At 41.7% G+C, this 27,557-nt stretch overlaps 1 protein-coding gene across 5 annotated transcripts in view; it reads left to right on the top strand.

Annotated features, from left to right (window-relative positions):
• The window catches only part of ALG8 (ALG8 alpha-1,3-glucosyltransferase), a 63,210-nt gene extending 35,653 nt beyond the window's left edge, over positions 1 to 27,557 (top strand). For 4 of the 5 annotated variants that reach the window (XM_033950253.1, XM_033950254.1, XM_033950257.1 and 1 more), the window contains 8 exons: positions 3,671 to 3,797; positions 7,581 to 7,684; positions 9,657 to 9,777; positions 12,401 to 12,540; positions 19,315 to 19,454; positions 21,481 to 21,578; positions 25,623 to 25,695; positions 26,095 to 27,557. In XM_033950253.1, coding sequence (XP_033806144.1) covers positions 3,671 to 3,797; positions 7,581 to 7,684; positions 9,657 to 9,777; positions 12,401 to 12,540; positions 19,315 to 19,454; positions 21,481 to 21,578; positions 25,623 to 25,695; positions 26,095 to 26,329 — 1,038 coding nt within the window. In that variant the 3' untranslated portion in view covers positions 26,330 to 27,557. The remainder of the gene's footprint in view (positions 1 to 3,670; positions 3,798 to 7,580; positions 7,685 to 9,656; positions 9,778 to 12,400; positions 12,541 to 19,314; positions 19,455 to 21,480; positions 21,579 to 25,622; positions 25,696 to 26,094) is intronic. The other variant, XM_033950255.1, reaches the window with a different exon arrangement.

Genomic DNA, 27,557 nt, shown 5'->3' with positions numbered 1-27,557 from the left:
TTTAGGCAATAATTCAACCATGTCCTAGTCCACATTATCACTGGTCGCCAGTATTTTAAAATAAAATATCAAATCTTTCTGTCTACTTATCTAGGGACAGGCAACTGGCATTTTATATACCTATACAACATCCTCCAAAAGTAAAATCAGTATTTGAAATTAAACTTTCAACAATGGTTTCTCTTTAATAAAGTCTTCTAACTGGACTGGATCATAAAACACATATTTATCACTGCCAAATGAGAGAAGGCATTTGCATGGAAATTTCAAAAAGAAAGTAGCTCCAACTGCCAAAAAGATCAATTTAAAAAGTAATACCTTGTTTCCCCATATATAGATCGCGGCCTATATATGGGTTTTGCAGTCCAAACAGTGTGTGTGGCTTCCTTATATAGGACGGCCTATCTAACGACATCGTAGATAAGCCACCCCATTAGTAGATACAGTGGTGCCTCACACAACGAACTTAATCCGTTCCAGGAGCAAGTTTGTTATGTGAAACGTTCGTTGTGTGAAACGCGTTTTCCCATAAGAATACATGTAAAACAAAATAATTCGTTCTGCAGCCCTACATTTCCCTCCCTCCACCTCACCTTATATGCAGAGTTTGCCAGCTTTCTTTTTCACCCAGCCGCACGCTTTCAAAAAGCTGTGCACGCGCAGCTGCTGAAGTTGATCAATGTTCTCCTCTCCTGCAACTTCCGGTTTCCGGTTGCGTCAGAGGAGAAGATTGAACAACAGAGCATGCGCGCATGTGCTGCTCTTTGAAAGTGTGTGGCTGGCCGAAAAAGAAAGCCGGAAAACTCGGCATCTAAGGTAAGGTGGAGGGAGATGATGGAACACTGCATTCAGACAGGAGGGTGCTGCTGTTCCCGGCTCACATTAGGAAGCGGCGAGAGTAGTTCCGCCCCCCCCCCCCCCCGGGCCCCTCGGGCGACTTCGTTGTGTGAAACGAAGTTCGTTATAGGGAGCAAGACAAAAAGTTCGTTATGCGCAGCGTTCGCTGTGCGAGGCGTCCGTTATGCGAGGCACCACTGTAATAATAATAACAGCTTATATACCGCAATACCGTGAAGTTCTTTGCGGTTTACAAAGATTAAGCAAAGGTACAAATTGATTGACTTTAAGAGGGGAGGAAGAAAGAGGGTTAGATCCCCCCACATACCTTTTTAAATAATGTAGCTCTCTCGCTGGCCTCCTACAATGTCGCAGCCGCAGTGCAGGGCAGGAGCGATCTTTTCAGTGTCCAGCCAGCCCCGCGTTGCTTCCTCAATGCCTGCATCAGTCGAGTCCCGCGAGACTTGCCACACGCATTGAGGAAGCAGCGCGGGGTGGCTGGACGCTGAAAAGATCGCTCCTGCCCTGCACCAGAGCCGCAACATGACAGGAGGCAGCCAGCGAAGGTAGGGTATTTAGCAGGGGGAGGTGGAAGATATATACTGAGGGAGGGATATGTAGATCCATATGGTTTTAAAACTCTTAGATAAGCCACGGCTTGTAACATGGGGCGGCTTATCTAAGAGTTTTTAAACATGTATAGACATTTTATGTGACCTATACACTGGGACGGCCTATGTGCGGGGAAATACGGTAGTAACATAGTAAATGAAGGCAGATGAAGACCTGAATGGTCCATCCAGTCTGCTTATTAGTTATTCTCATTAAATATACATGATTAAATTAACTTGTCTCTTTTTTGATATTTCTGGGCCATAGACTAAAGTCCACCTGGTAATGAGGACATAGAAATTTAAATGAATATTGTATCATATAAACCCCCCAATAATAATATAATAAAAATGTAAATACATAAACTATTATTATTGATCTTTTTATATGGTACAGTATTCATTTAGGGCTCCTTTTACAAAGCCACAGTAGAGGTTTCTACTGTGGGCCAATGAGGTAAAAGTTATAGGAATTGTATGAGTTTCAGAGCATTTACCTCACCAGCCCGTGGTAGAAACCTCTACCGCCATTTCGTAAAAGTCAGCGTTATATTTCTATGTCCTCATATTTGTCACCATATCTGTTTTTATCCACACATACATTTTATATGCTCCTATTAGTGTTATACCATATTTTAATTTTATATGTATGCCAATACTTTTTTAATTGGTCTTTGGTTTGTAATAAATAGTTTCATTTTTTATTCAGTTTGACTCAAAAATGATTTATGTTAACTCATTTTAGTTATATGACATCGTTCAATAAAGGTTTAATTTCAACGACATTTTGTTTGCCATCCACTCCATTGTTGTTTGCTGGTGCTTTTTCTCACAGAGGTTTGTCTTTTTTTCTTTTTGCTAACTGATTATTCAAGGAAGTCTATGCAAGTTGTAGCTAGAAAGAAGGGATAAAAATATCTGATTATTAAGCAATCTGAATAACTATTTTGCTCTGGACAAATACCTTTCTTCAATGTTCACTAAAGAAGGAATTGGAGGACCAAAGTTGGATGAAAAAGGTTCACAGGAAATCAGCAAAACCAAAAGTGGATATGGCAGCAGGGTGGATAAGATACATTCCAGCATATTAGGGGCACGCCCTGATTCATCCACAATCACCCTTCTATTTAATTGCTCTTTGAAAACCAAAATAGTTCCAGAGGACTAGAGGAGGGCAGATGCCACCCCTCATAAATGGTACCCGGTCTGACCTCAGTGTTTGGTAAAGGAATGGATTTAACCCCCTAAAAGGATGATAGAGTATTTGAATCCAGTAACAAGATCGAGTATGGTTTTGCCAGAGGGAGATAATATCAAACACATTGGATTGGTTTCTGACTGGTCATCAAGGAAACAGATCAGGGTGAGCTTTGGATGTAGTGTACAGTACTCCCCCAAAATTTACGGGGGTTTTGTTCCAAGAACCTCTGCGAATTTCGAAAAACCACAAATGCGGTTTTTTGCCTGTCAAAAGGCAGGGGAGGCAGGAGAGGGCAGCTGGAGTGCCAGCGGGTGAAAACACGCTTTGACACGCAGCTCTGATTGGTGTAGCCTGACTTTACTACAGGAAGAGGCAGTCGGAGCAGACCGTGAATGAGCGAGTCCGCGATTCGCGAATTCACAGGGGAACACTGTACTTAGATGTTGGTTGGACGATTGACATAATCCTAATGAAGCTGGTCAAGTAGGGTAAGACTGACTTGAGCACGTAATAGATCTGAAGACCATTCAAATGAAATACATCAAACTTACATTACATTACATTAGTGATTTCTATTCCGCTTGTGCCTTGCGGTTCTAAGTGGATTACAATTAGAAGAGATCTGGACAATACCAAGAGAATTACATAAACAACGATTCAAGTAAATTACATGTTGTGGTAGAATATTAAAAATTTAGGGATCTGGAAACTGGACTCAGAAACATGTTATTGTAGACTATTTAGTAATAAAACGGACAGAAACAAGTTATTGAAAATAAGGGGATACTGGAGTATGGCCGATGATTGGAGCAAAGGAGCTGAGCAACTACGCTGATAACCCTAGTCAGTGAATACGACTACGCGTAGGCTCCATTACTGAGGCCTCCTCCTGTAGAAATACTACTTTGTAATGATTATATTATGCACTTTTTCATAAAAGTGGGAAGTGTTTGATTTATATCATTTTGTGTAATTATTTCCCACTAGGGAACTTTAATCTAGATTGTTTTTAATCTGACAGAAAAGATATTTGGAAGGTGCCTTGCTCTTCGCTGTGCTCCTAAACCTGAAACACATTTACCTCTACATTGCCCCAGCCTATGGTGTGTATTTACTGCGATGCTGGTGCTTCACTGCATGTAAACCAGGTAAGGTCCCCCCTCTCCTGATATGACACACAACCCACGTCCTCTTTTCTTTTAATCTTTATTAATTTTCAAGTTTTATTAATTTTTAATATACCGACCATCAACGGGTATCTAGCCGGTTTACAATAAAATTTTAAAATTGAGATAAAAGGTTAAGCTTATAAAAGTAAAATTTTGTGAGGAAGAAAAAGGGGTGTACATTAAGGACATAGACAGGACAAACTTGAAAGTGAGGATAAGGAGGAGGGAGAGGGGTAAAATTACATTATTAGAAAGGAGAGGGAAAGAAGAGAGGGGGGGGAAAAAAGTTGAAAGGAAACGGAGGGAGAGGAGTAAAACATGAGGATGGGATCGCTTCTTAAAAGCGGTTGGTTGAATGAGAAAGAGGTAATTCAAGAGCAGTTGAAAGCATCTTGAAATAGGAAAGTTTTCAAGTTAATCTTAAATTTATTGATTAGTTTTTCATGGTGGAGATGAGATGGTCTTGCGTTCCATTGAGTTGGGGCTACTAAGGAAAAATTCGATTTTCTTGTATAGAAAAAGTCCTTTATAGAAGGAATGGAGAGTAAATTTTGGATCTGCTGATCTAAGCGTCCGTGTAGGGCGCAGTGGAATGAGGAGCTTATCAAGGAAGGAAGGTTGATGGGAGAGTTTGATTTTGAATGTCAGCATGATAGTTTTGTAAGTAAATGTTAACAGTGCATTGCAAAAAATTTAAACATAAACAAATTTGCGGATGACACCAAACTCTACCGCAGGGTTGAAACCATGGAAGACTGCGAAGATCTCCAAAGGGACCTAACGACGCTAGAAGAATGGGCCAAAAAATGGCAAATGAACTTTAACGTAGGGAAATGCAAGGTCATGCATGTAGGGAAAAAGAACCCGATGTTCAGCTACAAAATGGGAGGATCACTGCTAGGGGTAAGTAACCTTGAAAGAGACCTGGGAGTGATGGTAGACACATCTTTGAAGGCATCGGCACAGTGCGCCACAGCCTCAAGAAAAGCAAACAAAATGTTGGGTATCATTAAGAAGGGTATCACGACCAGGACAAAGGAGGTCATCCTGCCACTGTATCGTGCAATGGTGCGACCGCATCTGGAGTACTGTGTCCAGTACTGGTCGCCGTACCTCAAGAAGGACATGGCGGTACTTGAGGGAGTCCAGAGAAGAGCAACTAAACTGATAAGGGGTATGGAAAACCTCTCATATACTGACAGACTGAAAAAGCTGGGGCTGTTCTCCCTGGAAAAGCGGAGACTTAGAGGAGACATGATAGAAACCTTCAAGATCCTGAAGGGTATAGAAAAAGTAGACAGGGACAGATTTTTCAGATTATGGGGAACCACAAGTACAAGGGGGCACTCGGAGAAATTAAAAGGGGATAGGTTTAAAACAAATGCCAGAAAGTTCTTTTTCACCCAGAGGGTGGTGGACACATGGAACGCGCTTCCGGAGGCTGTGATAGGCCGGAGCACGTTACAAGGCTTCAAAGAAGGTTTGGATAGGTTCCTAGAGGATAAAGGAATTGAGGGGTACAGATAGGAGTAGCGGTAGGTTATAGGGATAGTCTGGGACCATTGCTCAGGCAATGGGCCGCCGCGGGAGCGGACCGCTGGGCGAGATGGACCTCTGGTCTGCCTCAGCGGAGGCAACTTCTTATGTTCTTATGTAAATCAAGAAAAGCACTTTAAATATACAAACATTCTGAAAACATTCATTTTCTCCTCCCCTTCCTCCCATTCATCCATAAAAGTATAACCACATATAGAATTTCAATAAACTAAATACAAGAAATAATGATGCCTTTCCACCTCCCTCCCACCCTGGATGTGTAAGGAATTAACTAAAAAGAAAAGGTTCATGACAATAAATGTGATTCGCCAATTAATAGGGAGATATACAATGTACCCCAGTTCAGTGAGATCACAGAATACACGGGTATTGGTCTGAACACTTCATAAATTATAATATAAATAATTTAATCATTATTTATAGAGCTGTGATAATAATAAACAATAAATGTGATTCAACATAATTATACTAAAGTTGTAATGTTGTAAGCGAGTACCTGATTGGTGGTTGCCAGTTTAGGTCCGTGAGTAGCGTCGGTCATTGTGGAGCTCGTGAGTAGCATTAAGGAGCTGGATTTGTGAAGAGGAAGGTTTTCACGGCCTTCCTGAAGTTCCATAGATTGTTTTAGTTTTTTGTTGTTGCTGCTGGTTTTGTTTTTGAAAACTTTGATGTTATTTTACTATTTGATATCATTTTTTTATTCTGCCTTAATTGTCTTTACCCTACTCAAATGTATTATGAATGTTAGGCGCCTTGAAACTTTGAAAAGGCGGGATAACAAAATTTAAATAAACTTGAAACGCCAACTGCAGGTTTTCTATAACATCATATCTAATGTCCCCCTCCATGCACATAATGAAATAATGATGCAGAATATTCCTTTATACCTATTGATAGTGCCTGGTTAGCTAATTAGTTTACCTGTAGATCTATAATCCACGCCTAACTGTACAGAATGAAGTGGAGGAGTGGCCCTAATGCTTAAAGCTGCTGCCTCAGCACCATGAGGTTGCAGGTTCAATTCCAGTGCTGTTCCTTGTTTCCCTGGGGAAGTCCCTTAACATTCAATTGCCCCAGGTACCGTAGTTAAATTGTGAGCCCGCCAGGACAGATAGGGAAGACACGTGGAGTACCTGACCACCATACAGTGTAAAGCAGTGGTCCCCAACCCTGTCCTAGAGGACCACCAGCCAGTCTGGCTTTTGGGATAGTCCTAACGAATATGCATAACAGAGATTTGCATATCATGGAGGCAGGCATCCAAATCTATCCCATGCATATTCATTAGGACTATCCTGAAAACCTGACTGGCTAGTGGTCCTCCAGGACAGGGTTGGAAACCACTGGTGTAAAGTGCTTAGGTTCCCTTTGGGAATAGATAAGCAGTATATAAATATCTAAAAATATATATATATATATACAGTAAAACCTTGGTTTGCGAGCATAATTCGTTCCAGAAGCATTCTTGTAATCCAAAGCACTCGTATATCAAAATGAATTTCCCCATAGAAAATAATGGAAACTCAAACGATTCATTCCATAACCCCAAAACTTTAATACAAAATACTATACGTACTTGTATTGCAAGACCTCACTCGTTTAGAACAGTCATTACACTCCCACAGCATCAGAGAGAGAAGAACCATCGGCTCAGTTGTGATGTGACACATATATACTGTATGTACTCGTATTGCAAGACCTCGCTCGTTTAGAACAGTCATTACACTCCCACAGCGTCAGAGAGAGAAGAACCATCGGCCTAGTTGTGATGATGTGACGCATATATACTGTATGTACTCGTATTGCAAGACCTCGCTCATTTAGAACAGTCACTACACTCCCGCAGCGTCAGAGAGAGAACAACCATCGGCTCAGTTGGGATGTGTGTATACTGTAAGTACTTGTATTGCAAGACATTGCTTGTATTACAAGTTAGAATTTGAATCAAATGTTTTGCTTGTCTTGCAAACCAAGTGACTTGCAATCCAAGGTTTTACTGTGTATCTGATGGGGTGTGTATTTTGTCTGGAGATCTATTTAGGGTCAAAGTGCACAATAAATATAAAGAAAGGCTGTATTTGTTGTTCACTGTTAGTGAACGGGTATTTCTGATATTCTATGGGTTGAATTTTCTTTGGGTGATAAAAGTTTATATAGCTGCCCCTTCCCAGTTATCATATTGATAAGAATGCTGATTTTGTTTAGATGGATCTGTCAGATGGAACAGTTTCAGCTTCCTGCGTACAATTTCTCTGGGTTCGATTGTCTGCTTCGTGTTTGCTCTTTCATTGGGGCCCTTCATAGTTCTGGTAAGTAAGGAAATGCCCTTTTCCTGCTTCTTCTTTAACACTCAAAGTTGTGTTTAATAAGGAAAATGTCCATGCTGCACTTGGATGTTGTGACTTGCTGGTTACTTTGCTCTTTGACTTGGTAATAATGTGGCGGTGCATTTTTTGGGGGGGAAAAAGTCAGAATTGGGATGTTTAGCTCATTACGTCCCCCCAAAAAAGTCCATCTTAATATCATATTCAAAGAGGAAAAACATCTGGGTTTCCCTTATAAAATGACTCTGAGAAGGACATATTTGCACAGATGTCTTTTTTTTTGGGGGGGGGGGTAAAGACTCACAAAAAATTGGAAACAGAATGAATTTCCCCAACTAACTCAAATCATCACATAGAAAATGAGCAATTTTACACTTCAAGCAAATCAGTTTGATATCATGCAATAACGTGAAAGTGAACCTCAAGCACCCAGGCACTACAATGAAAATCTTGTGCCTTTACTGGGGTAATGTTTCTTCTCATCAGTTCACTGCGATATCACATTAGGAAACTGCTGTTATATCAAACTTGTAAAATAAAATTAAAAAAATCACAGAACACGGAGGCTCTACCGTTTCACTAATCAAGCTTCATCAGGGGTTAGTGTTGATTCAAACAGCAGCGTTTGTTTGCTCTTCAAAATACAGTGGTACCTCGGAATCCGAACACCCCAGAACGCGAACGACTTGGAATCCAAACTTTTTTTGTAGTAAATTTTTTGTCTTGGAATCCAAACGCCCTGCACATTTGATGTGTGTGTTTGTGCCCCAGAATCTGAATGCTGCTTTGGAATAGTTAATATTTTACCTTAAAATCCAGTGTATTTCCTGTTAAAATTTGAGTTTGTGGGACCCAGGAACGGATTAATCCAGTTTCTATTATTTTCAATGGGAAAAATCGTCTTGGAACTCGAACGCTTTGGAACTCGAGCGGGGTTCTGGAACGATTCAGTTCGGATTCCAAGGTATCACTGTATCATAAAGCGGTTTCCTTGCATGGTTCACTTAACCTTAAATGAAATCAAAAGTATGCTTGAATGAAAACGTTGGCAACGCTTGGATTGTTTAAATTTATCAAACTCTAACATTGCACATATTTATTTACCAGACATCAGATTGCCGTCAGTTTTAGGCTTTCCGTAGTGTCTGAATCTTTAAAATGCCATTTTCCAAAATGACATGTCCAACTTATAAATGACAAAAAATACAAACACTGGCATCATTTTGGGAGAAATGTTCACACAAATGTCACTGCAGATCAGATCTATTTCTTTCTCTTCTCTCCACATATGAGTATGGCTACCCCTGGAAACAAGAGTTTTGTTTAAATTTTCTTGTCTCTGTTTCAAATCAATCTTTGGTTTGGCCCCTACGTACCTGGTTTCCCACTTTAATTTGGGTCGTGCTATTAGGCCCACGCGTAGAATCCACATGTTTACCCATCCAACAATAAAGGCCTGCCGTTATAAAAGATTCCTGGACAGAACTTTAGCTTTCCAGGCAGGTAAACTGAACGATTGGCTGGGTAACATGATCATGCACTCCTCATCCTATTTTAGTTTTAGAAAATTAGTAAAAACCAAACTGTTTAACCGATTTGTTACCTAAGATTTTTAGTTAATTATCTCTCCTATTCTGTAGACATGTATTCGATGATTCTACATTGTAACTATGTCGCTGTTTGTCCAGCTCTTCTTATTGTAAACCGCCTCAGGCTACCATGGCTTTGACGGTATATAAGAATAAAAAAATTTTTGTAAATCTTTATTCATTTTTCAAACTTACAATAAGTGCATCAACAAATACAATAATCCCAATAAGAATAAAATTATTAAAATTATTAGTATTAGTATACTGTAAACCACCCAGAGAGCCTACTGATTGGGAGGTATATCAGATCTGATATAAACTTGGAACCTTAGGTATAGAAATAACTCTTTGTTTTCATTTCATTACAGGGTCAACTGCCCCAAGTACTCTCGCGACTTTTTCCTTTCAAGAGAGGTCTTTGCCATGCTTATTGGGCTCCTAATTTCTGGGCATTATACAATGCTGTGGACAAAAGTCTGTCAATCATTGGTATCGTATCATTTAAATATATCTAAAAAGCAATACTTTGTCTATCAACAACACAATATATATTTGAAATCCACATCTAACTACTTTTGGCTAAGAGCTCATTTAAAATACTTGGGAAAGCTAAATCATAATGGGGCTGATAGTCAGACCACGTGAGTTATCCGGGCTGACTCCCTTGCTCAGTGCTGAGCTCAGATATGGGGGGGGGGGGGGGGGTTCCCCACACTCACACCTCACGTTGGAACTCTTTAAAAGTCACTTTTTAGGCGGCGCGTTGGTGTCTTCCCATCTCTACACGGTATTCGCTATGCAGGCAAACTGGGAAAATCCCTTCTCTTCAGAATCACAGGTCTTTGGAACGACCTTACTACCCCGCTGCGGAACCTGAGTTCCCTCCAATTATTCCGCAAGCAACTGAAAACTTGGCTTTTCACTAAAATGTAATTCTATCCCCCCCTTACTCTTCTCTTCTATATATAAGTTCATGTAAACCTTTTTTTTCCCTTCTCTTCCTATATTTTAAGTTCTTGTAAACCGTGCCGAGCTCCACAACATCCGTGGAGATGATGCGGTATATAAACTTAAGGTTTAGTTTAGTTTAGTTTAGTCTTGCACCGAATTGTCGGTGCTGCAATGTTGGCGTGCTGAAGTCTCATGCGCAAATGACTATGAACCATTGTTTTAGACATGATTTCTGAGGATTGTTTGTGCGTTTATTTTAATACGTTGTTTTAAAATTCTGTATGTAAATTCTGTAAACTGTTTAGTTTTAAACAGTATAGAAATTTTTAAAATAAATATAGTCAGTAGCGTAGCAAGGATGAGCCAGCCCCCCCACTCCCACTCCTCTCGCCGTGCATGCTCCTTTCCCGTACCTTTTTAATTTCGGCGCAAGCAGCCACCAACTTGCCGCCCTTGTCAGCTTTGGCGCTCTCTCTGATGTCACTTTCTAGGTGCGAGTCCCAGAAGTGACAGAATGCCCAAGCCAGCGCGGGCTGCAAGTTGGCGGCGGCTCGTGCCAAAATTAAAAAGGTACGGGGAAGGGGCACGGGGAGGGTGGTGGCAGCGCACCAAGCAAAACGGCGCCTGGGGTGGACCGCCCTCCCCCCATCCCTTCCTTACTACGCCGCTGCATATAGGGCTCCTTTTACAAATGCGTTTTTAGCGCACGCATTGGATTAGCGTGCGCTACCCGAAAAGCCTCAAGAGGTGGTGGTTTAGCGCACTCTATTCTGCGCGTTAACACACCTTTGTAAAAGGAGCCCATGGTTTTTTTTAATGTTTTTAAGTTTTTAGGACTTGTCAGCGGTGAGTGACTACTCACCTAGATCTTTTTAACAAGAAAGAAAATAGCCTACCATAAATTGTTATTGTATGTTGGGGGGTTTTAAAAATGTATTTCCCATTCATCAAATTGCTCCTTTAACTCTAATTTAAGCCCTGTTTCTACCGCGGCCCAGAGCGCTAAATGCTCCGACGCTTATTACTTATTACTATGAGCATCGGACCATTTAGTGCTCTGGGCCATGGCAGAAACCTCTATCACAGCTTAGTAAAAGGGTGGAGGGTTAATTCATATTTAAGCTTGCTTCAGTAAACATGCGAGTATATTATCTTACTGTTATAAGAACATAAGAACATAAGAAGTTGCCTCCGCTGAGTCAGACCAGAGGTCCATCTCGCCCAGCGGTCCGCTCCCACGGCGGCCCATCAGGCCCACTGCCTGAACAGTGGTTTCTGACTAATTTTACAAATTACCTCTAATCCTATCCCTCTAACCTTACCTCTACTCTTATCTGTACCCCTCAATCCCTTTGTCCTCCAGGTACCTGTCCAGACCTTCTTTGAAGGCCTTTAGCGTGCTTCTGCTTATCACATCCTCCGGTAGCGCGTTCCATGTATCCACCACCCTCTGGGTGAAAAAGAACTTCCTGGCATTTGTTCTAAACCTTTCCCCTCTCAATTTCTCCAAGTGCCCCCTTGTATTTGTGGTCCCTGTCCACTTTTTCTATGCCCTTCATGATCTTGAAAGTTTCACACGAGAGGAGTTCCATCCCCTTTATCATTCTGGTTGCTCTCCTTTGAACCTTAAACATGCAACTGTGCATTTGATAGCGGGACGGCAACAGTCATTAATAGGGAGAACATATTGCTGACATAGCTACACTTCATTCCTCAGCCTCAGGACAACTGATCTCTTGTAGAGTAAGAGTAGCAAATCTTAGAATTTCAAACTGAAGTTGTCGTGACATGATCAAGGTTACAAAGATTTCAAACAATACCTTCAAATAATCTTCATGCATATCTTAAGTACAACTTAAAATAAATAATGGCGGCCGCATCTTTTTGGAGAATCTCAGTGGCTTGATCACATGATATCCACAGCCAATAGCATTATATAGATCAAATGACTGGCATCCATTCCAGCTCCAAGTTCAGCCCATAAGGCATAATCATATTCAGAGTAAAATTCTATCGCTGCTTTTTTTTAGCTTAGTAAGGCATGAGTTTCCTGGGGTATCTGCTGATTTTGGTTTTTTATCTGCTTTCAAACAGCTGCTATGAGACCCTCTTCGAGTGTTGCTTTGGTGTTGTGTAAATGTATGTCTTACTTTATCACTAGGTATGAAGTTCAAGTTTCTAGACGCTGACAAGATCCCTACAGCCTCGATGACGGGGGGATTGGTTCACGAGTTCCAACACACGATCCTTCCCACTGTGACTCCGTTAGCAACATTAATCTGTACTTTCATTTCTATAATGGTAATGATAAACAAACGGCAACTTATTCCATTTATCTGTTTCTTTTCTTCTCACTTTCCAGAGCATTTGCTTTCTCCCGACAGTATTGTCTTCTTTTTGTAGCATGGATTGGAAGGTTCTAGAACAGGGGTGTCAAAGTCCCTCGTCGAGGGCCGCAATCCAGTTGGGTTTTCAGCATTTCCCCAATGAATATGCATGAGATCCATTTGCATGCACTGCTTTCTTTGTATGCTAATAGATCTCGTGCATATTCATTGGGGAAATCCTGAAAACCCGACTGGATTGCGGCCCTTGAGGAGGGACTTTGACATCCCTGTAGAAGGAGTCCCTGTTTCCCTTAATAGTAGTTGCTATATCCTGTCTCTTCTCCCTAGCATCAGAAATGGTTGCCCAGAAGATGCTATAAATTTAAATATTCAACCACTTTGCAAATGGAATTTTATTACAGTAGCCTGGTACACAGTAAGGTCTGGCCTCCCATCTTAAGGCATTGTGTAAGTCCTGTTGGTTACCTGACAACATTGACATAGGGCTCCAGAGGAAGTCTTCACCTTCATTTTGCAAGGTTTGTCATGGGAGCCAGGACTCACTAGCCTGCATTAGAAATAACTGATATTGTTACCCATATTGTCAATGCAGATGGGATGCACCATATATTAATTTATCTAATATAACAAAGTTAGATCCGAACCTCAGAATCTAGCTGACTAGAATGCTATATTGATCCTCAGATGCACCACTCCACGTTCAAACTTTATCATAAGTTAAGCTTGATGTGCAGAATCTTCCCTGGATCAATTTCATCTAAATATTTATACACCTATAATTTTTAAAAAATTTTTGAATTTTATAACATTTTAACATTTCAAAAGTGTTCAATAATTTAGGAAATACTTATTATTAAATATATATATTTTTTTTTTCGAATTATTTGTTTATTCAATTTTATCAATACAAACAAGCAATACATTACTTGTATTCAGATTAACATAAGTTATTAAAAAGAAAACTTATAAACCAATTCCACTTAAATCAGTGTTTTGGTTATTCATTTATACTTCCAATATATTTAGTCCACAATCTTTTAAAGGAGATTCTTAGAAAAAAAAATTAACAATAGAAACAATCTTTATCCAACCTAGAAAGCGGCAATTATCTGCGGTGCTACAGCCATTCATGGCAGGTTATACATTCTCAGTCATAGGCACTACTTGCTCTTTGGATTCTATAAATCCTACTAGTTGTTTAGGTTCAAAAAACAAGTAATTCTTATTCTGATAAGAGACAAAACATTTTACAGGAAATTTCAACAAAAAATTTGCCCCCAAGGCCTTAATGCCAAGAATTCTTTCCTACGCCTCTGGGATCTTAAAGACATATCAGGAAATATTCGAACATTAGAACCTAAAAACTGATCATTAATATGACGAAAATACAAACGCATTTATTAAATATATTTATTGATTTTCAAATCATATAATCAAGAATAAACTTGTACAGAAAGCAAAATTAGTAGTTCTGCATAAAGCAAGAAATATTCCAATAACGTTAAGATCATTTGTAACTAAAATGCTCAAGTCCTCAAATTTTGGATCCAAGATTTCTTAGCGAGAACAAAGAAAAGAATTGAACAGAATGTATACTCTTTCATTTAAAGTTAGCTAGAGGGCTGATTGCTGGGATTAATCAATAATCTTAGGGCTTATGATTTTTCTGCCTCCAATCGGGAGAGCGCTAAGAAAGAAGTCAACTGATTAGGCTCAAAGAAAACATACTTAACTGATCAGTCATGCACTATACACTTACAAGGATGTCGTAAATAGAAAGTAGCACCTGGCTTCAACATAAGAAATTCACGGCGACGCTTTTGGGTCTCTCGTGATAAATCAGGAAATATCTGCCTAGGAAATACTTATAAAGTGAACTTAGCTTTTAATTTGTGGTCATTGTAGGGACTTCTTTATTGGGTAAAAATCAGTGGTCGATACGGATGGCGTTGATAAAGCCTTGAGAAAGCGTTTCATCGCGAAACATGTCGGCAAAAGAAGGCCCTACAATGACCACAAATTAAAAGCTAAGTTCACTTTATAAGTATTTCCTAAATTATTGAACACTTTTTGAAATGTTAAAATGTTATAAAATTCAAAAATTTTACAAAATTATAGGTGTATAAATATTTAGATGAAATTGATCCAGGGAAGATTCTGCACATCAAGCTTAACTTATGATAAAGTTTGAACGTGGAGTGGTGCATCTGAGGATCAATATAGCATTCTAGTCAGCTAGATTCTGAGGTTCGGATCTAACTTTGTTATATTATAGGAATTGAATGCTGTATAGCAATTTAGTGCCACCAATTGATTTGATATTAATTTATCTAGGCATAAAATAGGTTTTGTGTCTTCTCCTATTGGATATCAAATTGTCAGATGTATCGACTCTCACTGAATGTTGTCTTATCACATTTGCTCTATTATTGAAAAATATAATTCAGCAGCTAATGGCTTTTCTTTATACTTAAACAATTTTTATTGAAAGTTTCCAATAGTACAAAAAAGAGCTCACAGCCATCTATAATGACCAATAGGAAAAACAATAATATCGCCAACATACCCCATAAATCCCCTCTTGAACCCCCCTTCACCCCACTCCGTAATACAAATTGCAACATAGTCCCAGAGGGCTTTATAGCCCTCCAAGGTAAGAAACTACCCCTTCCCCCTGTTCCAGAAACATTAGATAAACTGGGAGAGGCAGCAAGAGGGTACAGATCATTCCCAAAATAAGAAAAAATGATCAATATATCTCCGCACATCAATACAATATAAGAAAGAATATCCCCTCTCCCCAAAAACAAAAGAGAGAAATAAAACCCCACCTCAACATCCTGCACCACCTGACTGCCAAAGCCTAAGGCGTCCTCATAAAGAGTTCAAAATGTCACTGCGAAACCAGGGAGGTAAAGACTGACTATAAGGATCCCAAATTTGAAGGAACTGCTGTTGACTTTTGGAGCTAATTCGAGCTGTCCGACGCTTAAGGAGCAACAGAGCATGTAAGCCAGAAGCCTGAAGTCATAATGCCATTATACAGAACCATGGTGAGACCTCATTTGGAATACTGTGTGCAATTCTGGAGGCCACACTACCGAAAAGATGTGCTGAGAGTAGAGTCGGTGCAACGGATGGCCACCAGGATGGTCTCGGGGCTCAAGGATCTATCGTACGAGGAAAGGCTGAAAAATATGCGGCTGTACTCACTCGAGGAACGTAGGGAGAGAGGAGACATGATCGAGACGTTTAAGTATATTACCGGCCGTATCGAGATGGAAGAAGAGATTCTCTTTCTCAAAGGACCCTCAGCCACAAGAGGGCATCCACTCAAATTCAGGGGCGGGAAATTTCATGGTGACACCAGGAAATATTTCTTCACCGAGAGAGTGGTTGATCCTTGGAACGAGCTCCTGGTGCAGGTGATCGAGGCAAACAGCGTGCAAGAATTTAAGAGCAAATGGGATGCCCATGTGGGATCCCTTAAGAGGGTTAAGCCAAGGGAACCTGTCACCAGGAGTGGGATCCCTAGGATAGTAGACTTGGGGGTGGGTCAGTAGAGTGGGCAGACCTGATGGGCTATGGCCCTTATCTGCCGTCATCTTCTATGTTTCTAAGCGATTTCTCCAGAACCAGTAAGAAGGTGAAGCTTCACTCACCCAGACCCGAGAGAATATGGCTTTTCTTTAAAACTTCACAATAATGGACAAACAATAGACTTACATAATTCCCCAGGAACCCGACACTTCCTTTTTAAAATGAAAGTATAAGAGTGACTGGGCTAGATTTCAGTTGCTATAGAATACTCATAGGAACAACTTTAGGCATTTAAGAGCCTTCCACAAAAATATGACAAACCCAAAGTGGTGAGCTGAATTAGAAACTGACTGACAAATGACAGAGGCTGGTGCTAAATAGAATTCATTTAGAAGAAAGAAAGGCGAGTCATGGAGTGTCTCTGCAGGATTAAAAGGAAAAGTTTGGGTTTTTTGTAGCCAACACAAAGATTCGCAATAGAATGGAGATCCCAAAAGAAGTAGACCACATGAGAACGGATCTATAAAATAAATTAGATGAATGGCCTTTTTTCAATAACAGAAACAATAAACCAACTAAAACAAGCCATACGTGGAAAGTACAAGTCATACGAACTGCTATCCAAAGGAGCGTGTGGCGCAGTGGTTAGAGCTACAACCTCCGCTCCCTGAGGTTGTTGGTTCAAATCCCATCCCTTGTGACCCTGGGCAAGTCACTTAATCCCCCATTGCCTCAGATAACATTAGGGAGAGTGTGAGCCCACCCAGGACAGATAGGGGAAAAATGCTTGCGGTTATAAGTGGTATACTTGTATAAATTACATTACATTAGAGATTTCTATTCCGCCATTGCCTTGCGGTTCAAGGCGGATTACGAAAGAATTACAAAAAACGAATTACACGAAGAAGATATCTGGTAATTTCTAGAGGAGATAAAGAGTAGATGAGGTTGTTTTGGGGAGTCAAGAAGGTATTGGAAGTGGTATAGGGAGGTGGGAAGGAGCTAGCGTTATTAAGTCATTTGCAAGAATTTGTTGAAAAGTAGAGTCTTTATTTCTTTTCTGAATACTTAAATATACAGTTTCAATGCAGACCATTTCTCAACAAATTTTGAAAACTAAGGATAAAGAGGAGGACTTGTTCTTTGCATGATAACATTCAAATCTATAAGAGAGGCATACCATGTATCCATCTATCATGACTAACCTGAGAGAGATCTTTCCAGGATGCACAAATAATTTTTAGTGCTACGACCAATAATGTGTCAAGTTCAAACAATCATGATCAGGCAATGTACGAGAACATATGTTGCATTTTGCTAGCTCTGTTCCCGTTATCACGTAATTTATCAATTGCCTTTCATTTTTGATTTGTCCTCGTATGTGAGAAATGGGCTTCCAAGTGTTGACTACTTCCATCATGGACATCCATTTTACAAACTGAAATGGTCAAACTATGAACAGGGCAAAATAAAGGAAGTGGACATCTTTGTGGCAATCGAGAAATGTCTGTATTATACAATGGCCACATAGACATCCAAGTGGAGGAATAGCCCAGTGATTAGAGCAGCTGGCTGAGAACCAGAGTAGAGAGACCCAGAGGTTGCAGATTCAAATCCCGCTGTTTGTAATTTACGGCTGCATGTCAATTAAAATTTTGATCGCATGATTATTGGTATATTTATATTTTTCCCAGTTCAGTTCCTTGTGACTGGCAATTGGAAGGTTAAGTGACTTGGACAGTCACAAATTGCTACTCTGGGGGGAAAAATAATTCTTTAGCACTCTCCAGACCGGTATAGGATCTTACAAGCGGGTATATATCTCATCATGACCAGCAGGTGGAGACTGAAACAAAACTGTGGAATAGTACATAATAGGTACCTTCCCCTATTCCTATCAGTCTGCCGAAGAGCCAAGCAGAACTAAGAAATGGAAACAAATGAACAAGACTCCGAACAGGAGTAACAACTAACATACCCAAATGCTGTTGGAAAATGCAAAGGAGAGATCCCAGCAAGAAAATGTCCCCACAGCTCGCCAGCTATGCCAGCCGAGCCACAGCCGCTGTTCTTCAATTCTCCCCGGCCCTAGAAAAATACTAGAGCCCGCAGAAAAAACTAAATCTGCACGCGCAACAGCCACAAGAACAACACGACAATAGACAGGGTGGGGTCCCATGCCGGTCTGGAGAAGCTAAAAGAAAGTAAAATAGCAGGTAAGAACCTAATTTTTCCTTTACATACCTTTAATCGAGCAGTTAATCACAATTACATTTTTTAATCAAAATGTCCCTGCCTCTAAATAAAAGAATGAAAAGATAACAAATACAAACAGACAAATTACAAATGTAAAATAGCTGTAAGCAGCCTTACAGTTTTCACAGCCTACTTCAGAAATGCTGTTTGTTTGTAGAGAATGACACGGGGTCAGAATTTCTCCCCGTCCCCGCTGATAACTGCGGTAAACCATCCAGTGTCATTCTTTAGTATCTATCTCAACCTCAATCCTTCTACACCAGCATTCTTCAATGCAGGGCTTGAGGGTCAGTGGCTGGGCCCATTCATACGCTGATCCTTCCCGTTCTCCTTAAAGAATGACACGGAGATGGTTTCCCACGGTTAACTGCGGGGACGGAGACAAATTTTGTCTCCCGTGTGAGCTCTCTAGGGACAGATGTGTATTTTGACTGCTCTTACTCCCTCTAGTGGAGAACTGCTCAGTTGGAACACCTTTCTGTAGCCTGGACATGCCAAGTACCAGGTCTAAATACCAATGTCCATCTTTTTGGACATGGATGTCCTTTCACTTTCTGCAATCATTTGGATGTCCATATTTTGGCCCCTCCCTAGACCCACCCAGACCACACACCCTTCTGTATGGATATACTGCAGTTTTAGACAGCCATGGGATTTGGACATTAATGCAATATGGACACTTATATGCCAGTTTTCAGAGGTGCAAAACAGGAATACAACTTCTGTGATCTACAAAATACCTTTCTTCTCTTATTATATACAGCACATAATGTATTATTATGTATGTTATGCTGTTACCCACCTAGAATTGTAGGATATATGGGATATAAATTTTTAAATAAATAAATGATGTGATTCCCAAGTCCATATAAGAAGTGATTCTGCCTTTTATTACCAGACTATTGACAATCTTGTTTCTGCCTGTTTGTAGCCTTCTGTTTTCTGCCTTTGGTTTAAACCACGAGGGCCCCATGGCTTTCTTCAGTGTCTAACTCTGTGTGCGCTAAGCTCCTTCATGTTTGGCTGGCACGTGCATGAAAAAGCAATCCTCCTGGCCATTCTTCCATTCAGGTAAAAAGGGAAAGGGATTGGGACTTGCATACCGCCTTTTCTGTCGTTATATAACCACACTCAAGCAGTTTACATACAGGTACTTCAAGCATGAGCTGCCGGCATCCCTACATGGTGTAATTCAAAACTAGGGTGTGTTGGTATTTATTCCATACTAGTGTTTAAGCCCGTTACATTAACGGGTGCTAGAATATATGGCTGGCTGTCTTTCTTATGTCTCTCTCCCTGCTCCTGTCTCTTTCTTCCTTTCTTTCTGTCTCTCTCCCTCCTGCAATTTTTCTCTCTCTCTCCCTGGCACCCTTTGTCTGTCTGTCTTTATTTCTGTCTCTCTCTGGTCCCCTGTCTGTCTTTATTTCTGTCTGTCTCTCTCCCTAGCCTCCTTTGTCTGTCTGTATTTCTTTCTGTCTACCCCCCCCCCACTTTCCTTTGCAGAAGCAGCAGTGATATTTCCCTTCCCCTCCAGATCCCTGTGAAGTAGTAGCAGCATTTCCCCCCACCCACCCCCCATTCCCTTCTCTCCCCCCCCCACTTTCCTTTGCAGAAGCAGCAGTGATATTTCCCTTCCCCTCCAGATCCCTGTGAAGTAGTAGCAGCATTTCCCCCCACCCCCCATTCCCTTCTCTCCCCCCCCCACCACCACTTTCCTTTGCAGAAGCAGCAGCGGTATTTCCCTTCCCCTCCAGGTCCCTGTGAAGTAGTAGCAGCATTTTCCACCACCCCCCCCCCCATTCCCTTCTCTCCCCCCCACCACCACTTTCCTTTGCAGAAGCAGCAGCGGTATTTCCCTACCCTCCAGGTCCCTGCTGAAGCAGTAGAATCATTTCCCCCACCTCCCATTCCCTTCTCTTACCGTGAGCTGCCCTGCTCCGGCCCCTCCCCCTTCCCGCGTGCTGGCCTGCTGCAGGCTGAAAGTTTTTTTTCAGCGGCTCTTCTCACGATCCCCGTGGTGGCTGATCCTCCTGTTCAAAGCGGCCTGCTGAGGTTCGCGGCCGGCTGTAACGAACCTCGCAGGCCGCTCTCCAACTCAGTAGCATGTTCCCTCTGATGCCATCCTCTCTTACCTCTAGACTGCCCTCCAACTTTCAGTTGTCTTTCTACAAGCGAGACTGTAGGAGCTAGTCTTTTCTGCTCGTGTTTCTTTTTTCTTTAACTTCAGGGGGGTCTCATTATAATATTTTTGGATTCTATTCTTGAGTTAAATGCTTCTGATGGTTCTATCTTAATATTATACTTCCCTCTCCAAATTTGCAGGGGTTAGGGGCAGAGCCAGCCCGCAAATATGGATAAACTGAATCTTTAGGACCGACTCTGACACCCTCCCTCCACCTCTTAGACCTCTCCACACCTTACCTGGTGGTCTAGCAGTGCAGCGGGGCAGGAGTGGTTGACCGTTGGAATGATCTTCCACTTCAGGTAGTTGAGGGCAGTAACGTGACTGACTTTAAGAATAAATGGGATCAACACGTGGGCTCACTTCAAAGAAGAAATTAGAGGGGAGGGTTATTTGAGTGGGCAGACTTGTTGGGCCGAAGGCCCTTTTCTGCCGTCATATACTATGTTTCTATGTTTCCTAAGCTCCTGCCCTGTGCAGAGCCATGAACAAAAATGGCTGCCGTGAGTTCCTGCTGTAGTTTCGTGAGACCACAGGAACTCAATTCAGTCATTTTTGTTGAAGGCTCTGCATGGGGCAGGAGCGTAGAAAGATCGCTTCTGCCCCGCTTCACCGCTAAACCACCAGGTAAGGTGTGGACAGGTCTGGGAGACGGGTGTGTGTCAGGGTTTAGAAACTCGCAAATAACCAAAGTCGCAAGTCCTAAACCAACAGATTTAGAGGGAGAAGTGTACTACATCGGTACCTGTATTTTTATGATTGCTGCATAATGTATCCCCCACCATATAAGCGTGGAATAAGTTATAGCTATCTTACTTCCTATTGGAGCATTAATAAATGAAGCGTGGTCTGTAAAGAATCTTTGGGGCGGACTACCTGAAATCATGTCTGCCTGCCTTTTTTTGTTTCTTTTAGCCTGCTTTCTGTGAAGAGTCGAAAGGAGGCTGGGATTTATCTGATTCTGGCAACCACCGGGCATCTTTCCCTATTCCCACTTCTTTTTACACCACCAGGTAAAGTACAGTGCAGACCCCCAAATCAGTATTAAATTCTACCTTTCTGTTGACATCCCTGCCCTCCACACACAATAATCTAACCTCCTCCCCCCCTTCCCCCATTATTTCTACCCCTTCCACCATTCCCAATGATCCCTCATGCTTCCCTTTTGGGGCTTCCATCAATTTAGATTGCTAGGGAACCAGCCCGATCAGGGGGACCCTGCCCTCCCCTCCCCTTCAGCAGATTCAGTAATCCCAAAGCAACTGCAACTGAACTCATACAACCTCCCCTTCACTATTTCCATCCCGCCCAAGATGTGAACAGAAGTCCAGCACCCTCGCCTGCATCCTCTCACCTCCCTAACCCCCCCGGGATGAGTACATATGTTATCCAGTTCCTTCTCCTCCCCACCCCTCTGTGTGCATTCACATACTGGTAGAAGGGAGCCCATATAACATGGAAGGGTGCATTCAGCCTTCTAATCAATCCCGTCGGTTTATCAGCGCACGTGAGCTCTTCTACTTTCAAGTATCATTCCATCACACTAGGCTTAGCCTCCTACTTCCAGCATCTTGCCACCACCAGCCATACTTCTATAGTCGCTTCCTCTTCCCACTCCCTCCCCCCCAGCAGTCAACAGGTTACCCTACCCCACTTATTTATGCTAGAAGAGCTCAGCACCTTTTATAATCCAGAACTATCAGTTGTCGTATCACAGAGCTGTCCATATATAGATGACCTTCTCACTGCACAGTGTCCCTCCCTAGACTTGGTGCGTTAAAGCAGCCTGCAGCACTTTATGTTGGATGCGCTGGAAGTCATCACCCGAGTCCTCTGAAGCAGTTTCACAAATGAAACCAGGGAGGGTCGGGCATCTGTTCACTTATCTGCTCTGGATAATCAAAAGCTTTGAATTTTGTGTCATGCTTTGGTTGAATGAACACTTTGATAGAGAACTTATGAACACATTAACATTATAAGGAACCCGATGAAAGATAATTTACTAATTCACCTTACTGAGGTATTTTGCCGTACAGCACCTTCCCTTTGGAATTCCATTCCCAACTATATAAGGGAAGAAACTTCCGTAGGCCCTTTCAAGATTAAGTTGAAGACTTTCCTAATCATAGACGTTTTTGAGACATAACTGCCCTCGTTAGGGCAACAATTTTTTTGTTATTTTTCAGATAACCAAATCTCCAACCTATTGATTACAACCCCAGACTATAAGATGTTCAGAAAGGAAGTAAAAACTATACTCTTCAAGAAATCCCTTAATAAAGCTTAATACCAGGATTACCCCTTCTTACCATCTCCTCCCCAACCCCTGATCCTTCTTATCCCCCTCTTGGTAATGATCTCTGATCTAACTTTGTAACCCTTCTTCCATAACTCTTTTTGTAATCCGCTTTGAACCGAAAGGTAATGGCAGAATAGAAATCTGTAATGTAATGTCTACCCTTTCCTTATTGTTCTTCCCTTATTTTTTCTTTTCTTTACTGTTTGTAGTTCTCCCCTTCTTCCTCTTGTTACTTTTGTTTGTCTGGTGTATGTACATTTGTTTTTACTAAAAAAAAAAAAAAGACAACTCCCAACCAAGAAAGGATGCCCAAAAAAATTTGTATCCCAGGACAAGCAGGCAGGTATTCTCACTAGTGGGTGATGTCATCCAACGGAGCCCCGATGTGGACGTCTCACAAGCATACTTGCTTGTAGAAACTTTAGAAGTTTCCAGTCGCCCGTACCGCGCATGCGCGAGTGCCTTCCCACCCGATGCACCGGGCATGTCTCCTCAGTTCTTACTTTTCCGCGGAGCAGAGAAGTCCGTTTTTGACTCTCTGCGCGAAGTTCCTTCACTTGTGCCTTCTAGATCTGCGGTTTTGGGTTCTTTCACTCATAATCGTTGATTTTTCATTGTGTTTTCTTGTTAAAAAAAAAAAAAAATTTATTTCGTAACGGTTCAACCGGGCAGGCCTCGTGGCCGTGGCCCCATGGCTTCGATCTTGCGGCGGAGCTTTTTCGGCCTATGTCCCGGCCTATTACCGGTTTGGAAAAAAAAAAATTTTATATATCCCCAAATAACATCCAGTTATATCCAGCACTACAAACATCCATACATCAATACATCAAAAATGGAGACAAGACCTCAGTGTCTAATAGGGGTAACAAAAAACTTCCCATATAGACAAGCCAGTCTCAAAATACCAACTTTGAGACCAGCAGACACATCCTTGGTCAAAAACTCCAAGATAAGTGGAAATGAACTATTAATTATCACAGTCCTTAGTAATAAATCAAAATACCATCACTTATCTGAAAATGTAGTATTCAAAATGATCTTTGTAGTAGTGCTGAGATGTGGAAGCAGGAACAACCCGCACGGTGGAGCATGAGCACTAGGCATAGTGCCTAAACATTCCTCACTGCTTGCACTTTATCTCCACAGTATCCAACAGGGCTCCCTGTTTCGCAACCAAGCTTCATCAGGGAATTGCTGCAAACAAAAAAGAAAAAGAATTAGTATTTTAAAATGTAGATACATTATTAATGGTTGGCTGATTCACTGAATTTTTCTTTATGCAGCCTAGCATCCTTTTGGCTATGGCCACCATCTCCAATAAAATATGCCTTCTCTATCCCTTCTCGAGGCCCATTGTGCTTCCTAGAAAAGGTTCAAAGAAGAGCGACCAAGATGATAAAGGGGATGGAACTCCTTTCTTATGAGAAAAGACTAAAAAGGTTAGGGCTCTTCAGCTTGGAAAAGAGGCGGCTGAGGGGAGATAGGATTGAAGTCTACAAAATCCTGAGTGGAGCAGAACAGGTACAAGTGGATCGATTTTTCACTCCGTCAAAAATTACAAAGACTAAGGGACACTCATAGTAACATAGTAGATGACGGCAGATTAAAAACCCGAATGGCCCATCCAGACTGCTCAACCTGATGAAGTTACAGGGAAATACTTACAAAACAAATATTTTTCACTCAGAGAAAAGTTAAGCTCTGGAACGCAATGCCAGAGGTTGTGGTAAGAGCAGATAGTGTAGCTGGTTTTAAGAAAGGTTTGGACAAATTCCTGGAGGAGAAGTCCATAGTCTATTATTGAGAAAGACATGGGGGAAGCCACTGCTTGCCCTGGATCGGTAGCATGGAATGTTGCTACTCTTTGGGTTTTTGCCAGGTACTAGTGACCACCGTGACAATGGGCTACTGGGCTGGATGAACCACTGGTCTGACCCAGAAAGGCAATTGTTAAGTTCTTTGATGTGCTATGGCCACTGCCTTGAGATCCTCGGACACTATCACCCCAAGATTCCTCTCCCAATCTGTGCATATCAATCTCTCACCTACTAGCATATACAGCTCCTTTAATTGCAACTGTCTGCACTTCCTCACATTAAATTTTAACTGCCAAACATTAAACCAATTTGCAGCTTTCCTACAAAAGCTGTGCACCTGCTTGGAACCCACGCTTGAAAGAGGAGACTGTCTCACTCATCAAAAGATCTGTCCCAAACCACGAGCACCAGCTTCTTAAAGAAGTCCTTCAAGCACTCAGAGATAATTTTGTTTTGAATTGAAGTCATTGTTTCTAAAACCTCTGGTCGCATGTACAGTTAATGGGAATATGTGGCCTCTCCAGCAGCCCCCCTCTTAGACCTTGCAGGAGTTAAAGGGGCAGCCAGATGCACAGCACATGAAAGAAAGGTCCGATCTGTCATGTCTGTCCTTAGTTGGAGCTCAGCCTTACCTCTGGATGGGCCATTTGGCCTTTACCTGCCTCATGTTTCCTTGTTTTCTATGGAGCCCCTGGAGACAGAGCATAGCACACAAAGAAAATGTGGAAAACGTTTTCCTGAAAAGTAGAAGCAGAATAATCTATATCTCTGCCCCCCCCTTAGTAACTTCACAAGGTGTTTCACTGCTTTGCAGCAGTTTGTGAATTACTGGAACATTTCTCGTGCTTATAGGGAGCACTGTCACGTATAGAATATTATGAAATATCTATTTATGCATGACCCATAACATTTTTTTCTCCTTTTTTTTTTTTTTTTTTCAGAATTCCCAATAAAGATCCTACTCATGCTGCTTTTCACACTGTACAGTTTCTCCTCCCTAAAGACTTTGTTCAGGTAAGGGAAGTAGTCCATACAGGAATGCAGAGCCCTGCATCCCTAAATCAGTTCTCAGTTATGTTGCTGAGGACTGGAATTGTTACTGTCCAATTATCACTCAGGGGTCCTTTTATCAAGCCGCGCCAGCGGGGTTAGCACGTCGGACATTTCGTCCCGCGCTAACCCCCGTGGCAAGCAAAAAAACAACGCCTGTTCAATGGAGGCGTTAGCGACTAGCGCGGCAGGCGGTTTAACGCGCGGTATTCCGTGCTTTAAACCCCTACCACGCCTTGATAAAAGGACCCCTCAGTGCTATAAGCGAAATGGAACTCTCTGTCAAATCCTTTACTGTAGCAAGCGTATCTCTAAAGCTACCATAACATCTGGATGCTGATTATATCAAATGTCCTTTTACAGAAAAGAGGGCCCTTTGCTGAACTGGCCAGAAACCCTCTACCTCATTGGATTGGTGCCTCTGGAGGTTGTCTGTGAAGTTATATATCCTCTGACAGCCTGGAACGAGAGACTTCCTTTCATACCACTGCTGCTGACCTCTGTATACTGTGCATTTGGCATCAGCTATGTCTGGCTGCGGCTCTGTGTGGCAGTGCTGACTGAACCAACAGCTATGAGACACAGAAAAGATCATTGACGAACCATTTTATTCTTGGGATCTGTATCAAGCAGCGATTTCCAAGACCAGCAGTACAGCTGTTTTATCTTCTTGGACTTACACAGACATTTGAATATTCCTCCAGGACTTAAGGGGCCCTGGTAGAAATGAATGTGTGATATGCTCTTATTTCTACCTCACTCCCAATGGTTTTCCTCCACGCTTCTTGCTGCAGTCCTCTGTCTTCTGTATTCCTCCACATAGCTCTCTTCATCTCTTTCCCCACATCCTCTCCCTCCCTTGTGCTTTCATCCTGTATTGCTGTCCCTTCTCTTTTTCTTTCTCTCCGTTACACAACACTGCAGCAGTTTCCTTAATCTACCCCCCTAGACCCTGTATCCTCGTCTCTCTCCTCCTGTCCACTTGTTCCAGTACCTCTAATTCTCCTCCCTGTGCCTCTTTCCTGCATTCTGTGGTTTTCTCCTTTAAGCCACAGTTGGGACAAATACACCTTCTCCCTGGCTCATAAAGATCTGCTTGGCAGCTATAACTGTCCACTTACTCCAGGCAAGAGGGCCAGTGGATTTTCAAAACCCTGGACTTTCAAGTGTCTACGACCACACTGGTTCACCAATTGGCGGGGGGTGAGGGGGGGGTTGAAGCTCAGTAAGGGCAGTTCTTATAATGATGATCTCATATTCCTTTGGCTATTTTGATAATGAAGCTCCAAATTGTCTTTGTGCTATTCGGTGTTCTTTTTATAAAACTGTATATGTATACACACAGTTTGAGACTTCAGGTTTTACCCCTCTGGTGTCTTAATGAAACTTATTCTTACACATTGTTACTTCTGAAAATGGCTTTGGAAGTATCACGCCATCGCAAAATAAGCAAAAGATTCTTAGGTGCTGACCAGAAAGAGCATGGCTTAAATATCATATATTTCATCCTAACAGTAACTATGGTGTTATTTTTACAAAGAGATTTTTTTTAAATATATGTTTTTATAATCAACAAGGTACAACATATTAGTTAACATACACTCTCAGTATAGAAAACATACCCTCAATAATTCTAGAATGCTTCATGGCTATAGCTTAAAAAAACAAACAAACCCCATTAAGGAATGACAGCAGACTTGCCAGTAGATAGACTGTGAGCCCATCAGGACAGACAGGGTAAAATGCTTTGAGTTCCTAAATAAATTCATGTAAACTGTTCTGAGCTCCCCTGGGAGAACAGTATAGAAAATTGAGTAAATAAATAG

Source organism: Geotrypetes seraphini, chromosome 6, assembly GCF_902459505.1.
Source record: "Geotrypetes seraphini chromosome 6, aGeoSer1.1, whole genome shotgun sequence".
Classification (NCBI taxonomy): domain Eukaryota; kingdom Metazoa; phylum Chordata; class Amphibia; order Gymnophiona; family Dermophiidae; genus Geotrypetes; species Geotrypetes seraphini.
The sequence above is the reverse complement of the archived record's forward strand: the minus strand, read 5'-3'. Positions and strand labels throughout refer to the sequence as shown.